The sequence below is a fragment of the Truncatella angustata genome (genome assembly GCF_020726525.1).
Source record: "Truncatella angustata strain MPI-SDFR-AT-0073 chromosome Unknown BKA67scaffold_1, whole genome shotgun sequence".
Lineage (NCBI taxonomy): Eukaryota > Fungi > Ascomycota > Sordariomycetes > Amphisphaeriales > Sporocadaceae > Truncatella > Truncatella angustata.
The window spans coordinates 773,750-790,122 of NW_025763381.1; the positions used below are offsets into that span (position 1 = coordinate 773,750).

The window sequence follows — 16,373 nt, forward strand, 5'->3', positions numbered from 1 at the left end:
GGCATGGTCTCGGCTCCGGGCACCTGGTGCTTATATTGTCACTACTTCTGTACAGCGTACTTTGTTGAACGTATTCAAATATAGGCAGATATGGGTATCTCAATACTTTGTAGATATTTTCAAATTGTGGCATCCCTTGTACTCTCGTCAAGCATTCTTAGCGCTGACTGTATTATTTGCCACGGGATGCAATGATAGGAGCTTGGAGCTGGATGTAAATCGCAGCAGTGTGTAGCGATTATAGGATTAATCATTTTTGAACGCCTCTGGAGGCTCATGGTGGCAAGATCACCAAATTCGGGTATATAAGCTCGACTCGGCTGTTTGCTGGAGCCATACCACGTTTCCTTTTCGATAATACTTAAGTGTAAAATCTGTGATCGAAACTATGGCATCTTTCCAATCAGCATTTGCTCAAACGATTCAAGTCATTCTTAGAGCTCTATCGCCAATTCCTAAGTATTCCGTCACTCCCGGAAACGATGACACCACCAAAGATACAGGTCTACTCCAAGATCTCCTTGAGCTCGGGCATGAAGACGTGAAAACACTTGGTGATCTTGTCAAAATTGCCGCGACAGGCGAGGAAGACGACAACAGCTTGTTCCTTGAGCGCCTGATCACTCTTTTAGCTAAACTACCTCCTCACTCTCATGTCGGGAAACAGCTTACTAATGGGTTTGTCAACACACTCTGGGACTCGCTGGAGCATCCACCACCTCGGACGTTAGACAAAGACCTGAAATATAGAGAGGCAGATGGTTCCTATAACAATTCGCGTGATCCTCTACTAGGTGCTTCGGGAACACCTTGTGCCCGCACTGTCTCTACGAGCGTGTTTCAGAACCCTGACCTGCCCGAGCCAGGAATAATATTCGATAGTATCATGTCTCGTGGCGACGGAACTCACTTTCGCGAACACCCAAACAAGATTTCTAGCATGTTTTTCTATCTTGCCACCATTATCACGCACGACTGCTTCCAGACCGTACGTTTCGAGATTGGGAATCGGGTTTCATATGCTAATTTCAGTATTTTCAACAGGACGCAAAAGATCAAAACAAGAATATGGCATCGTCTTATCTTGACTTGTCTCCATTGTACGGTAGTAACAAAGAAGAGCAAATGGCTATGAGAACTTTGAAGAATGGATTTTTGAAGTCAGACTGTTTTGCATCCAAGCGTGTGCTCGGCAACCCACCCGGCGTGGGCGCGTTCCTGATTATGTTCAATCGATTTCACAATTACGTTGTGACACAACTTGCACAGTAAGCGTATATGATGCATCATCATGAGATAGTACTGACGCAATTTGACATGTAACAGCATCAATGAAAATTGCCGTTTCAAGAAACCGGCGTCAGCTCACGACGACAGAGCTTGGAAAGAATACGATAACGATCTCTTCCAGACCGGACGCCTAATCACTTGTGGTCTTTATGTTAACATAATTCTGAAAGACTACGTGAGAACAATCTTGAACCTGAACCGCTCGGGCTCCACTTGGGACTTGGACCCTAGAACACAGGAGAACAGGAGCGCAACAAATAGCAACCCTGCATCCGTAGCGACAGGAAACCACGTTTCAGTAGAGTTCAACCTTATCTATAGATGGCACAGCGCTATATCGCAACGCGATGAGAAATGGACAACCAATCTACTACGTGGGATACTGGAAGGAGTCGATCCCGCAAAGGCAACAATTTCAGAAATGCTTACCGCTCTCACCCGATTTGAGAAGGGGATACCGGACCGCCCAGAGGAAAGACCCTTCGCTGAACTCAAGAGAGATACCGACGGGACGTACTCAGACGATGATCTTGTGGATATTCTTGCCTCGTCTGTCGAGGATGTCGCGGGTGCTTTTGGTGCTAGCCAGGTACCAAGTGTCATGAGAATTGTCGAGTTGCTGGGCATCACACAGTCAAGAAATTGGCATGTCGCTACTCTCAATGAGTTCCGGCAACATTTCGGCCTCAAGAAACATGAAACATTTGAGGATATCAACCCAGATCCAGAGATCGCCGAGCGCTTGATGGCACTCTATGATACGCCAGATTCAGTTGAGTTATACCCAGGTATTGTGGTGGAAAAGCCTAAACCGCCAATGTCTGGTTCCGGATTATGTATTGGCTACACAACTTCTCAGGCAATCCTATCAGATGCTGTAGCACTGGTTAGAGGCGATCGGTTTTATACTATCGATTATACGCCCAGGAACCTAACAAACTGGGGCTATAACGAGTCAAACTTCGATCTCAGCGTCAACCAAGGCCACGTTATGCATAAACTCATCTTCAGAGCTTTCCCCAACCATTTCGTATACAACAGCATATATGCCCACTTTCCTTTTGTGTCTCCAGCGGAGAACATGGGGATTCATAAAAATCTTGGTACTGTCCATGCATACTCCTGGGCACGACCAGAAAGGAAGCCGGATCCGGTGATCATCAAATCACACAAGGCCGTTATGCACGTGTTGAACAACAATACGGACTTCTATGTACCTTGGGGCGAGGCTATTTCCTATCTCGTCAGCCCTCCGCAAAAAACTTTTGCGAAGGACTTTTGTCTTTCGGGAGACGGTTTCGCCAATCAACATAATCGTGAACATGTTAGCAAGTGCTTGTATCAACCTAAAGAATGGGAGAACGAGATAAAATATTTCTTCACGCATACTACCCGCAATCTTTTGATGAAGTCTCGGCAGCGATTGCCTTTTACGCCCATCGAATCCAACCCAAATGTTTTTGAGGTCGACATCGTTCGCGACGTCATTGTTCCAGTGAACACACGTTTCGTAGCTGAGTTCTTCGCGCTTCCTATCAAGACGGTAGAGACATCACCCCATGGTATTTACACCGAACAAGAGCTTTATGGACTACTCACAGCCATGTTCACCACTGTGTTCTTCGATAGCGACCCAGCCAATTCTTTCAAACTGCGGACTTTGGCCAAGGAACTTGCATTGGGCTTGGAAAAGCTTGTCCGGCTCGAAGCTGAGACCGATTACCGCGCTGGGTGGCTCACGGGCATGGCTACCCGGCTTGGATTTGGCAGATCCCATCCCAAAAGCCCCGAACGGAACGAGGGCGATGATGTGAACTGGCCAAGTTTACCAGATTATGGGCGCCAACTTCTCTCACGCATGATGGAAAAAGGCAAGAGCATTGAAGAGTGCATTGCCGGAACTGTTATGCCCATCTCAGCTGCTGGCACGACAATCATGTCGGGTATTCTGTCACAATGCTTGGATTATTTCCTTGGCGCGGGAAATAAACATTTACCGGAGCTGTACCGCCTAGCTCACGAAAATACAGCCGAAGCAGATGATAAGCTCCTGCACTAGTGAGTCCTCATGTGCATTTGTAATGATAGCAATCAAGCTAACAATGGCTCAGCATGCTCGAAGGCATCAGACTTCGGGGCACAGTCGTATTAGCTCGCCAGGTTCCTAACATGCGTCCTGCACAAAACATAAGAGATGACGTGCCATGTCTTCCTAATCCGGCAGATCCCACCGGACCTTCACCCATCCCCAACCCCAATCGTGCATCTTCGTTACGCAGCTATACGGTAATGCCAACACAACGTGCTATCGTTGATCTAGTCACAGCCTCTCACGACCCATTGGCATTTCCAGACCCAGAGGCATTATCGCTCGACCGACCACTTTCGTCATACTTGCCCTGGGGAGCTGGACCACACAAGTGCCTAGGCGATGGCGTTACACGCGTTGCGCTTGCAGCAGCTTTCAAGGTGATTGTTGCTTTGCCGGGTTTGAGAAGAGCCCCTGGGCCGAGGGGTGAAAGCAAAAGTCTAGAGTTCAAGGAGTGGAGAGGACAAGTTGGAAGAAAGGCAGTTGAAGGTGGCGGCGAAGAATGGACAGGACTGAGAGTATACATGACGCCGGACCAGACCAGATTTTCACCGGTGCCGACAGGATTGAGAGTACGATGGATGATTAATGCCCCGTCTAATCAGAAGAGAGACATCGCTGACACGGACTGGGTTAGTGTAAAGGGCCAGAATTGAAAACGAAGGAGCTAAGTGAAGCTGATTTAGAGTATAGTTTTGTTTTTACAATGTTAAAGATATAAGAAAATTATTCACAATATTATGTTACAGACTAACTATCAATGGTTTGGAGCACTTACCTATTAGTCTCCTCTAAGGGCCGACCGTCGCCTAGCGCGTGCCGCCCGGCCGCTCTCTTGACCGTTGTTGGGCGTCCGATCGACTGATCCTCCAGAATTACCACTCGGGCCCATTAGGGCTATTGGATCTGCCGGAGCTGTAGAACTGCCGTCACCAGCATTGTTTGCAGCGTGTATCCGGGCTTTCTCTTCATCTGTTAATATGATTGCTAAGCTTTGGCCTGGAAGAGTATCAGGGTAAGGGGCATAATAGCCTCCTCCGTTGTTAATCTCGCTTGGCGTGGGCCCTATGACAATCCCACTGCAACATAAGCACCCCCAGACTCGGCCTGCTTCAGGAGTCGGATCGTCGAGTGGAAGAGGTGGCTGATTTGCACAAAAGAAACAAACTTTTACGGGTCCAAGTTCAGCGACTCTGTAGATATTAAGCGCAGTGGCCCTCTCTACGAGTTGGCAATATGCTTCTGTACGATGCGCTCGACACAGTCGTCTATCCAGGAGTTTGGCTGCACATGCACAGCCAGAAATATTTTGGACAGGAAACAGGCCTCCGCGAATGACTTGGGTTTCTCCAGGATACAAGTTAGTTGTTATAACCCTAGCATCGTATACCGTACATGCACCTTCCCTCATCAAGTTATCATATACGTTCGCGCCCGTTCCAGTTAAGTGCTGCGAACCATTCTTCAAGAGCTTTACCGTGCACCATTTACACGCGAAAACTTTGAGTTTCGCGGCGACGGACGGCAAATCCACTCTTTCCTCGGTCAAAAAGCTCCATACATGGGTCCTGCTCTCCCAGTCGCATCTTGAACATACAAAGCACCGACTTTGTGGGTGATGTGAAGTACACTCGCATATTCCGTGAGTATATGTTCCGCATCCGGGCGTAGAGCAAACTTTGGCAATCGGTGCCAGTGCACCTTCTTGCCATATTCGATGTTGAGGAATGAACGCTAACGGGGATCGTCCTCGCGTTGCGTATGTTGGATGGTCTGGCGATGGATTCGAGCCACCACCACCGAAGAGGAGACTGAAAGGTCCTGGGGAAGGCGGCCTCTCAATCGCTCGTGCTGTGGAACTCACTATTTGGCCCCCTCGGCCCCTAGGGGGACTTACTGTATCATCGATAGCCTGTGCGCGGGGATTCATCAACCTCAGTATATGGTCACGATAGGCTGGTGTAATCATATTGCCAGTATCTACAGCCCTCGATGAAGGACGTGAAGACCAGAGATTATGGATTCTCACTTCGTGTGGCCGAAAGACAGGTTCATTTTGGCGAATCAACGCCTCTGCATCGGACGGGTCGTTATCTAGCAGCTGTGGGCAAGAGGTTGGCTGAAAATCTAGAAACTGATATTTTACTTCGACTGCTTCGTCTCCGCTTGCAGGGGATGTTCCGTCATCTAGACCAATGTCAGCTAACTCGTGGGCAGCTGGAGAGAACCTTAGAACTTGAGGGTTGATCGTTCTAGTCGGAGTGCGGTTGCAATCACGAATGAGGCCATCAATGAGATGATAGTTAGCCGTGCCGGGATTTACCATGAAATCAAAAAAGGGGTCTTGGTTTGGAGTTGCTGGCCTATTTCGGTCGGGAATAACCGCAAGTGCGGTTTGGTTTGGGGGTTGGAGTCCGAACACAGGACTTCTGCGGGACTCGTTCAATGGTTCCATCGCAAAGTCATTGTCGACATTCATGAGGTCAAAATTGAAAGTGCTTTCTTGAGGGTCATGCATTATCTGTGAAAAATCGGTGGGTGCTGCTAAAAAGCCATTATTTGCTGAGGACTGATCTCCCACTTCCCCAGTTGGCGTTGGAGCATAACTACTGGCTGATGATCGATCGCTGGCAGGTCCGGATGGCCAAGCAACTGGAAGGAAATTCAGATGATTTATTACAGTCTGCAACCCTGTACCCCTCTCCCGAAAAGCTTTCACAGACGGTGGAAATGGACTTCCTCCGGGCCGAAATCCAGGGACAGGTCCCGGCCCACGAACGATTGTGCCTACGGGACTGAAACCTGCACCAAGAGGTGCCATATCACCCATTTCCATACCATGAATTGCTAAACCAAGCGGTACCATACCAGGATCGGCTTGAGGAACATTATCTGGATTACCTGAACTTTCGTTGCCTGTAGGTATTTCGGCGGTCAAATTAATGGCTGCATTCCTTGAACCTGGCCCAGGTGCAAGTAGCAGTGGAACTCCAGAGGGCTTCGCCGTAGACGCCCCGGACGTAGGGCGCATGTATTGAGAGGTCCAATCTTCAGGGGCAACAGGATAGGCGAGCATTGCCATCGCAGTCAGTGACCCATCACCGGTCAGAATTGGTTGAGGGTCTCCAACTGGCGGAGGGGCTCCTTCAGGCACACCAACGTAGATTGCTTGTTGTTTGATCATTCCTGGTGTTCCTCTGATAATCGGTCGTGGCCCAAGCCAATAATCTAGCCAATTATTTTCTCTGTAAAGTTTATAGGCATACTCAACATGATAGTTCGTGGGCATTAACCAATCGTCCCACATGTCTGCATTTACGCCTATATCTGGGCTGTGTCTTGGACCAAGACTTAACCAGTAGATATACATATCATCCCCAGGTACGGGACGAAAGTAATTACCCCGGTTAGCATTAGCCGCCCGAGTACAGGGATAGTTGTGGTTTTTGCAACGCATGCATGGCTGCATTCTATCACACATGGCATGCATTCCATGACATTCTGCACACATTGACCATACATAATAGTGCTCTCGCCTCGCTGGTCGATTTTGCGTGGGGGGGACTGCCCAGTCACCCACGACACATGGCAACCCGGTGTCCATACAATTGAAGCATGCTTTGTTGACGGTCGCATCACACCGTGCTCTAACAACCCTCTTATTTGCACAGGCTCTACACATATTTGGCCCTTTTGGACCAGGCGGTGGGATGTTGCCCCGTGGCTGCGTGAAGGTGCAAATAGCCGGTGTGATTTGCTGAGAGCCCATATTTGTTGAACTTTGTACATTCGTTTGCGGGTTTCTGTTTTACGATATATGTCTGATAGTTTTCTGATTTCTAAAATTGTGAGAATACCGATGTGACGGATAGACACATTATTCTTATATATCAATGATCAACGTGTTTAGTCTAGGAGATTGCACACAACACCTTGTTGCGAGACGTATCAGGGTATTTTTCCAGTTGCTTAGGCATTAGTGTTCATATCTGTCTGTTAAAGAAGCTTGATTGTTACAAATCAATTCAACAAAGAGAAGTTAGCCGGATATTTTTGTATCATTACTTTGTCTACCACTGCAACTAATGGAGTTTGCCACAAGCTCAAAGGATATACAATTGAATGGGACTTTGTCTACTTGCTACACAAAGGCTGAACTGTTAACAAGACCAGCTTTTCTTAAATGATTTCTTCGGGTGTTAATGTTCAAGCCAAATATCCGCAAATCTGTGAACAGTAACTTTTGTCCATATATCCACGCACAACAGCGTGCGGGTTGGATCAGGATGATCACCGAAGGACCGTGAAGTTACGGCATTGGATACCGATAATAGGTAGTGACCGCACTTTTTCCCATTTCAAGGAGACTATATGAGGTCCAGGCTACAGAATATTTGCGCTCAGTCACGGATTGGATGCTGAACGAAGCGGATTGAGTCAAAACTTTATATTCAGGCAAGGGGCTCAGATTAGCAGGACAAGATTGTGTTTGTGCATAGAGGCTGCAGGCACAGGTAACTACAAAAATAAACCCTTTGTTAATCTCATGAATGGGGAATCTTGATCCGGTAGTAGCGGCTGGGAACATAGGCCGCTTTGTTCATCACTTTGTCTACTTACAATTTCAAGTATGCGGTACCACCATACACTTAATGAAGGTCTATTAATGTAATACGTGCAAATAAAAGTCGATCATCGATCCACCAACTCATACTAATGGACTTAAGCTAAACTAAATGCTTCTATTGTATTCCTGCCTACAAACTGAAACATCCTTTCTCTTCTTGACGTCAACCATCAAAGGGGGCTTCATCCACAGAAACCACACTTTCTGCCTCTCAACCCAGAGATCCCATTCGTCCTTTTCTTTGGTGCTTAAGTTTGGACGACTGAAGTCAAACTGCCATAACAGTTTCGCTAGAATAAGATGCATCTCAGCCTTGGCCATGTTGATACCTAGGCAATTCCGCGACCCAAAACTAAATGGCAGGAACACACCATGGCGATTGTCGTTCTCAAATGTCTTGGGACGCCCTTCACCGACGGGAAACCAGCGCTCCGGAACAAAATCGTGTGGCTTGGCAAAGTTGTACTCCGACCTGTTCGCAACATACTTTGCACACTGTACTCTGGTGCCTTCAGGAACGTAGGCGCCGTTGATGGTGTCTCCCCCCTTGGGTGCAACTCGAGCTGCAAATAGAGGTACGGGGTCGTATATCCGCATTGTTTCATGGCACACAGCATCAAGGTAAGGCATATCCAACGCATTGGTGGAAGCGACGGTGATATCTTCACTCCTACTGAATCGGGTGCGCACTTCCTGAGCGACACTTGCGAGTGCCCTTGGGTTGCGAAGCAGGAAGTAGATGGCACCACTGAGCACCGTTGCAGTGGTCTCCGATCCTGCGAAAACGAAGTCTTGCGCATTGCTTTCAAGCTCCTGAATGGTAAAACCTTCTTGGCCTTCTTTCATTTCCTTGAACCCATTCTCGCTATCAACGACCAGATCGTGCTTTAACAAATAGTCGAAGAAATCTCCACGGGCTTTGCCGTAGGATAATCTCTTTTGCAACTTCTCCCAAATATATTGGGCATTGGATTTGATTCCCGGGATAGTGTCGCCTGGGAGTAAGAAAAAGGCAAGGATCATGAGATTCCAACGTTCGAGAACAGCAATAACTAATGCGGGACGCAGAACCTTGAACGTCAAGGCCAAAAAGTGATGTTCTTTTTCGGATTTGAGACAATCAAACGATTCGCCGAATGCAAGATCACCAATGATATCAGTAGTGGTCCAGCTCAGCCACTTGACCATGTCTACCGGACCCAGGTCCTTATATTTCTCGAGGATGGCGACCAGCTCGTCGGCGTATCCCTGAATCCGAGGAGTCTGCTCTTTCAAACCTTGGTTGGAAAAGGCGTGGGCCAGACTGCGCCTATAACGGCGATGAGCCTCTTTTGGCGCTAGAGTGATGCCTGGGGTTCCATTGACGTATTTGAAGCCATCACCTTTAAACCACTCTTCGTGTCCCGAGCGATATCCGTAAACCTCTTTCCAAACGCGGCCGTCGATATAAGACAGCTCGTTGGGTCTTACGCGGACGATCGGTCCATATTTATCATGCAATCGAGTGAGTGCAATGTGTGAGCGACCATTTACCCATTCAATATCGAAGGGTATGCTTGTCGCTCTATATAGTATAGGCCCAGGGAAGTGCTTGAGTGGCGAAAGGTACAAGTTATATATTACTTGGTATACAGCTTTCGCGGCACACTAAACCCCATTAGAGATCTGGCGATAATTTGAGGGGCTACTTACCAACGCCAGAACCGTCTCTATGAGTAGAAGGACTGAAATCGTCATGATTGGTAACGTTTTGAGTATTAGCAACTAAAGCAGGCCCGCTCAACCACGGTGGCACAAGCGATTAGGGGAGCAATACGGCGCTTTATGTTCTAGACAATGGACCTAATAGTTCAGCTTGAAATAAGCGATAGTAGTGACGGCACGGCAAACTCTGCTCATGAGATCGACAGCATGCAGAAAGGTGCTTCCGTTTGCACCACCGATTTGCAGACACAGAGCCAACATGCATGTACGTGTGCAAGTTCATTGGACAAATTGATACACACCATTTCTCAGCATACGAAGATCACAAGATTATCAGGAGAAAAAAAGTTGCAATTCTTGGCCAGTATATTCGTGCCACACAATTACCATTCTCAGCTCCGTAGGTGGAGCCGTCGGCACCATGCACCTAGGCACGGGTATACTGATCACCGAATGGGTGATGCTACCTACCACTATGTGTGTCACCTGTGTATACTACCGCAAACAGGTTTGTAGAGCGAGTTGTGATCGTTTCTTCTGGTAATCGGAAGCGAAGACATGATCTGTTGCAACGTGGGCATATATGTGTCTTTACTTGCATGCTGCCAATCAGCCCAGGAGGAGAACCATGATGATATATGCCTACATACAGTAGGACAACTTTAAGAGAACAATCGACAATCGACAATCGAAAATTCGAGCTCCCATCAGTTGGGGTTGACGTCACTTAAGGCAAAGGCTCTCGGTTACATACTTGGTAACGAATCACAAATTAGGTGGTTAAGTGAACGTGTGGAACAGTCCAATCATGACAGTGGAGGCAAAAGGTGTAGCAAATATCGGCGTTAATCTGCACATCAGGCAGCACTGCAGGCAGGTGCCACTCGATTGGACCGAGGACATTCCTCAGTCAGTGCCTATTGGCGTTCAATGACGAGTTTTGTAGACTGACGGACTGACAGGCTGACTACCAGCACTAATCGGAGCATGCATCGCAGCCCGTCTGAAAGCGGCTTGGGTAGTATTCGTGCATGGTCGTTACATACTCACATAGATACATGTGATGACTGAAAAGGTCAACGTGCATTTCGCACTTGCATTAAGCATTTAAATAAGGTTTATCAACAATCTGCAACAGAGCTATCGACATGTGGGGCCGACTCACGGAGATACTATAGCCAGTCGTGTCTCCACCCTTCGGCGGTGCCAACTGTGGCATGCTATCAAATACCGACTCTAAATACTGTTGATTTTCTCTACATTAGCAAGCAGCCATGGAAGCGGATTCTTAGTCGCCATATATACGATACTGGTCGAGAGGCTTCCAAATTTGGTCACTCCTGACACCCACCGTCAAACCAGAGCAGCAGATACACATCCACACCATACCCGCCTCATCAAGGTTGCTGGGGTCGTTCGGATCTTGGGCCAGAGATACTTGACAGGCAAAACAATGTTCCAAAGACCGAAAATTTGTCAGTGCGTATATTGCCATTCGATAAATTCTTTCCAGGAACTTCGCCACCGCGTTTGCACGGTGTGCATTACATAACCTTCGATCGAGCAACTTGTCAGCGCACGCGCATCCAGTATGGGGCAGTGGCGCTTGCAGAGAACCATGACTAAACCATCGCAGAGGTTCCACACCCTGAATGTGGCGGTTGGTCCACAAGCGGGGATCATAGTTTGGGTTGTTGTCAGTCATCCCCTGCGAATCATACAAATCACCTCCTCGGTGGGTAAACTCTGCCGCCGGGTCAAGAAGAAACTGTGCGGTGCAAGCTTTGCAGGCAAATCGCCTCACTTTTTGGAATACTTGTAGTTGCATAAGCAGCTCCCATGCATTCCTTCTCGAATGCGCATCGCAGACACAGCAGACATACTGTCGGTGGTTGGGGCGGTGATCCGTTGACTCGCAAATGCCTCTCGTTGGCCTACCGCAAGTTATACAGGACCCTGTCACGGTCCCAACAGCATCGTTGGCCCATATCCTGTTCTTGGGGATGTACGCGAGCGGAGAGCTACCTGGGTGGCCGTCAATCTCACAAGCAAGACCAGGGTGGTCGTTCCAAAGGCGACGTTCCTGCTCATCGTCAAAATTAGGCGTGGCTAGTTCCATGCCTAAATAGATTTGAGGGATAGGGCCTGGGCTTGCGATCCGCTCCACAGGCTGACTTGTGGTGTAGATCAACGTGGCATCATTGGGGTCGTTCATGACTGCGTAGAATGCCTCCTGGAGCCATGGAAACCACTCTTCGTGGGGTGCATTGGCAATATGGTTAGCCCCGTACTGGTATCCAGGGCGATATGTCCATCGACTGTTGATACGTCGTTCGTTAGGACGGAACGCAGCCTCGTTCTGTACTATCAACTCCTCCGGGTTCGTCGGTTCGGGTCCTAGGGGCTGCGGAAGTGGGACCAGCTGTTCTGAGCGTGGGCTCGGATCGAACCGAGCGTCATCGCTAGCCGAGTATCTCAAGTCGTACGTTCCTCCTGGAAACCTGACCGAGTTAGGCTGCCAATACATGGACAGCTGATTGATCTTGGATTGAATGTCGTCCATGGTCATCTCCGGTATCAGCCGGTGGAGCAGAAGATGATCTAACAAGAAAGGCCCGTCGTTTTCAATTGGAACGCCATTGGTTATAGGATACTGAAGCGGATGAGTCACGCCGACGCCAGCGAGGCTCGTCGGGATGGGCAGCGGCAGTGGGTGCTGCTCCTGTTGTTGATTCCACTCCATCAGAAGCTTCAAATCGGCAAGAGTATCATCTGTGTCCATTGAATCGTTGTATTGGTCTACAAATTCCGTGTTTGGCAGTTGTAGCGGTATGGCTGGCACCCCCATAAAGCAAGAGGTGGTTCGCAACCCTTCCCAGGGTGTAGAAGGCGGTACTGGCGTCAATTCGATAGGAGGCTGCTGAGCACTCGGAGTACCTGGAAGCGAGCTAGTTCCGAGAGTCAAATGTCGGGGGTATGGAGCAGTGCGAGCCTGCGGTGCTTGCATGCGCCGAGCCATGACTGTGCTCCGCCGCTTCACTGGCTTGGGGGGTGCAGATACAGTAGGAGACGGGACAGCTGAAACTGGTCGGGCGACGTGGTCAACTGACGAACCGGCCACAGTGCTGGCCGGATCATGGGGGTTCTTCAGGAAAATCGTCAAGAATCCCAGTGTTGCGCCAGGGTCGAAACCTAAGGGGGTACGAGTCGATGGCGGTGGTGTGGGCTGGCCTTCCGGGTGGCCAACGTAAATCGGCCCTTGTGGGCTGGCGATCTCTGGCGCACCGCGACTGATGTTGATGGGACCATACCAATAATGAGAGATCCAACCCATTTGTGAGTAGCACTTGAACGCGTACTCAACATGGTAGTTATGGCCCATTCGCCATCCTGAATGAGTGGCCAGATCATACACAGCTGCTTCGCTGGGTGGGTGGTCCGGGTGGCGAGGCCCATGCATGATCCAGTACCCGTACATGTCCTCGCCGGGCAGAGGTTGGTCCCAGGCACGTTTGATGGCACTGTTCGTCATTGGACGCAGACATGGTATTTTCTTGCTAAAGCAGTTCAGACATGGGGTGCTTCGATCACAGTATTCGTAAGCCTCACAGGCCTCACACCTCGTCCATCGATGGTACGTGTCCGGTCGGGCCGTTGTGGTGTGGTCGGAATGGGGTGGCATAGCCCAATTACTGATCAGGCATGGAATTCCCACCTTGAGACACTGAGTACAGCCGTGCGTATCTGTAATGTTGCAAGGAGGAGGTCTTGCGCCGGCTCGATTAGTACAGCCACGACACTTTCGTCCACGCGCCACGGCAGGAGGTCTTGGATTGTCGACAGGCGGTGCAGTGTATAAACAGATGTTGGAATCTGCTAGTCCCGCTGGGTTGATATTAATAGACATTGTGCCTGATTAATTTCTGTTGGCGTATTAGTATCTGCCTTTGGTTTGATGGGTTGTTGGTATTATCTGGTATTTATGAACATGTCATGAAGCACCAGACTTGTTTTCATTGATCATCTTCAAACAGTGAACATTCTCTTCATCGACAATAGCATTGTCTAAAATTCTTGAAGAGGCACAAACTGATAAACTGGGCAGCAACGAACAGACATGGACTAACAATCAGCGGGTTCAAAACAAAGGTCTCGTATTTATGGTAAGTAGAAATGCAATAAACGATAGCGTAGACTACTCAGATGACTAACTACAACAAAGAAAACTATTTTGCTTTTGTAGCTTGGCCTTTATTCCAGTGCCCTTCTGATCTTTACGATAAATGGAGTCTTTTTTACCTCTATATCATGCCTGCCGTATGTTCGTTACGCTAATCACCCCAAGGTGGAACACAGATTTCATAAATCCGATAGCTAACTCCTTGACATAAGATGAGAAACTTCTTGGTTAGATACAAGCCTATCGTTAGAACATTACAAAGCTCACAATGATACTGTGCTATACAAGGCCCTTCATCTGGAAGTCATTACCAACTGCCAACAATTTTTGACGCGTACTTAACTCACTACGATCCAAATGTGCATGCAAGCTGCCTACAAACTACCTTGGTCCGTAAGGCAGTATAATTGACGATATACAGACGCGGGACCAAGGTCATTGATACAATTACCAGCCTATTCATTCTATCACAGGCAAGACATCGTTCAAAAATGTCTATACCGAAACTAGCAAGAGCCCTCGGTGAAGAACTAGCAACTTTTGGTGGCAGGCAGCAGGATGGAGTTCCGTTACTATTGCCTCTATACCCGGTCGGCTGGGACGATCCAAGGAACAACCCTTACCACCAGGACTACAACTACAATTACGACGCCACGTGGCACTCTCTACTGCATTCGTTCACGATTCGCGAAGCGGCACTCAGCGATGTGGAAAAGAGGCACATTGCTCTGTGGAGACTCTTCCACTGGCTGAGAAAGTACTGCGACCCGAACACAGCCAGGTGTGACCGCTGTGCGATCAAGTTGCTCGACGGCCCATATGGCGGTGTCTCGCTGGAGGAGAGAGATAGAAACCCTGACAAGTACTGGCCGCTTTACAGGAGGGTTTTCAGCGCTATGAGATACTGTGACACAGGAGGCGATGGCACCTGCCAATGCTGTACGGAAGAAGGACGAGATTGCACGGTCATGGGCCTATCCGCGGAGTCCTGGGCGGTCAAGGAGCACGTCCGTGGGCGCGATTATTGGTGGTATGAAGGCGTCGGTAAAGTAGCATGTGTCGCTTGCATTTCGGCCAAGCAGGATATCAATTGCGATATCTGGAGGGACAATGGCTGTACCGCTTGTCGATACTCGGGTCTCTTTTGTGCCATCAGGGGCCACCGCCCTGGTAGCTATGACGAACGCATATCGCGTAGGGATGGTTACGAAACCAACATCTCTGAGCTGAAGCCCGAGGTACACGATTCGGGGCGTGATTTGCACTATCTTCTTCAGATAGCTACAGGACAAACTGAAGGTCCTGGTGAGCCTCCCAATCATATGATACCCAAAAGGACGGCGGTGCTGCTGAGTCTTCTGGATGGCATCACGATGAGGCAGGCAACTTTTGCCACACTTGACGAAGCTAGGGATGGACTTGTAACATCCGGCGTGATACTTTCTCGGTTCGCACTGGGACTAGACGACACGTTTATCAGAATGGTAGCCCACAGAACCTGCAAGGCTTGTAAGAGCAACAAGGTGGAATGTCGAAGAGAAGGTGACAGCTGCCGCCGATGCAGAGCCTGGGGCTATTCATGTGTTATACCACCCGCTCCTGTAGCCTCCTCACGTTTCGCCTTGATTTCCGGGCACTGGAATCTAAATGAAAGATCGCGTAATGGAAGATACCTGAAAGGGAGCCCGGCTTACCCAAACAGCTGTTCGGCGGGTTCTCAAAACGGCAACCAACTGGGCATTCTACAATAAAGACAGCCCTTGGCAGAGCACTTGGCAGGATCATGTGGCTGGATTTTTTCCTACGCCATCACAGATGATCAAGCCGTACGACAACTATATCAAAATGTGTAGCGGCAATGAGAACAACAATCAGGCTACTGGAAACGAATTTCAGAACGATAGCGATACTCACATGGCTACTGAAAGTCAGATTATGCTGAAATCTGGAAATGAATCCCAGAACGACAACGATATGCACATGACCACCGGAAGTCCAGGAGACTGATTCCAGAGCAGAAGAACTTCAAAGGACACGGACGGAGATACGAAAATGAGAGACTGGACCTACTGGCTAACTCGACGGTGACGACCCGTTTCAGAAATGATTTGTCAGAGTTCCACAGTCAAATTTGATAGAGATAGACATGAAATTTACCTGGACGAAAATGTTGCTAAGCTATCTGGCTTTGTGATTGACTATAGTGACGACAAGTTACGATACTAGCACGTAATATCCCGATGACACAAAATTCTGTCGTAAATCTCGGCTTTGTGACCGACTGAAGCAGTTTCTGAGCTGTAGTCCGCCCATGCTGCTTTGGAGGAAAAAATATTGATTGCGCAACGTCATGTCCGTAATCTGGATGAAACAAAGGCGAGAGCAAGCTATACGTACGTGCATGATTGCTTGTTACCCCCTGCCAGCCATGTGGAAGCGGGGACCACCGCGAGATGGAGTTGCTGCAGATGGTAGAGAACGCA

General features: G+C 48.8%; 5 protein-coding genes across 5 annotated transcripts; 3 read left to right on the top strand and 2 right to left on the bottom strand.

Annotated features, from left to right (window-relative positions):
• Positions 1 to 384: 384 nt before the first annotated feature.
• On the top strand, positions 385 to 4,098 carry BKA67DRAFT_633744 (linoleate diol synthase). Its single transcript, XM_046105628.1, has 4 exons — positions 385 to 988; positions 1,045 to 1,268; positions 1,327 to 3,348; positions 3,402 to 4,098. Exons 1-4 carry the CDS (start codon positions 389 to 391, stop codon positions 4,033 to 4,035), a joined length of 3,480 nt encoding a protein of 1,159 aa, XP_045963242.1. The 5' UTR covers positions 385 to 388; the 3' UTR covers positions 4,036 to 4,098.
• A 175-nt stretch (positions 4,099 to 4,273) lies between these two features.
• On the top strand, positions 4,274 to 5,197 carry BKA67DRAFT_543594 (uncharacterized protein). The gene has a single exon (XM_046101198.1). It carries the CDS (start codon positions 4,714 to 4,716, stop codon positions 4,996 to 4,998), a length of 285 nt encoding a protein of 94 aa, XP_045963243.1. The 5' UTR covers positions 4,274 to 4,713; the 3' UTR covers positions 4,999 to 5,197.
• A 2,857-nt stretch (positions 5,198 to 8,054) lies between these two features.
• On the bottom strand, positions 8,055 to 10,066 carry BKA67DRAFT_543598 (cytochrome P450 monooxygenase). The gene is made up of 2 exons (XM_046101199.1): positions 9,699 to 10,066; positions 8,055 to 9,653 (listed from the first exon to the last, which is right to left on the bottom strand). The coding sequence occupies exons 1-2, from the start codon at positions 9,741 to 9,743 to the stop codon at positions 8,112 to 8,114; spliced, it is 1,587 nt and encodes a 528-aa protein (XP_045963244.1). The 5' UTR covers positions 9,744 to 10,066; the 3' UTR covers positions 8,055 to 8,111.
• A 677-nt stretch (positions 10,067 to 10,743) lies between these two features.
• Positions 10,744 to 13,701, bottom strand: BKA67DRAFT_543599 (uncharacterized protein). Its single transcript, XM_046101200.1, has one exon. The coding sequence runs from the start codon at positions 13,615 to 13,617 to the stop codon at positions 10,999 to 11,001; it is 2,619 nt and encodes an 872-aa protein (XP_045963245.1). The 5' UTR covers positions 13,618 to 13,701; the 3' UTR covers positions 10,744 to 10,998.
• Positions 13,702 to 14,381: 680 nt separating this feature from the next.
• On the top strand, positions 14,382 to 15,897 carry BKA67DRAFT_529295 (uncharacterized protein; the record flags this gene model as incomplete). The annotated part of the gene is made up of 2 exons (XM_046099042.1): positions 14,382 to 15,399; positions 15,593 to 15,897. The coding sequence occupies 2 exons, from the start codon at positions 14,382 to 14,384 to the stop codon at positions 15,895 to 15,897; spliced, it is 1,323 nt and encodes a 440-aa protein (XP_045963246.1).
• Between the last annotated feature and the right edge of the window lie 476 nt (positions 15,898 to 16,373).

What these genes read in the sequence shown, in the direction of transcription:
- BKA67DRAFT_543599 (XM_046101200.1), bottom strand. Translation starts at nt 13,617, where the DNA reads ATGTCTATTAATATCAACCCAGCGGGACTAGCAGATTCCAACATCTGT.
- BKA67DRAFT_633744 (XM_046105628.1), top strand. Translation starts at nt 389, where the DNA reads ATGGCATCTTTCCAATCAGCATTTGCTCAAACGATTCAAGTCATTCTT. An exon ending in CGCACGACTGCTTCCAGACC is followed by an intron (nt 989 to 1,044) that starts GTACGTTTCGAG and finishes TATTTTCAACAG; the next exon opens with GACGCAAAAGATCAAAACAA. An exon ending in GATGATAAGCTCCTGCACTA is followed by an intron (nt 3,349 to 3,401) that starts GTGAGTCCTCAT and finishes ACAATGGCTCAG; the next exon opens with CATGCTCGAAGGCATCAGAC.
- BKA67DRAFT_543594 (XM_046101198.1), top strand. Translation starts at nt 4,714, where the DNA reads ATGACTTGGGTTTCTCCAGGATACAAGTTAGTTGTTATAACCCTAGCA.
- BKA67DRAFT_543598 (XM_046101199.1), bottom strand. Translation starts at nt 9,743, where the DNA reads ATGACGATTTCAGTCCTTCTACTCATAGAGACGGTTCTGGCGTTG. An exon ending in TAGAGACGGTTCTGGCGTTG is followed by an intron (nt 9,654 to 9,698) that starts GTAAGTAGCCCC and finishes AATGGGGTTTAG; the next exon opens with TGTGCCGCGAAAGCTGTATA.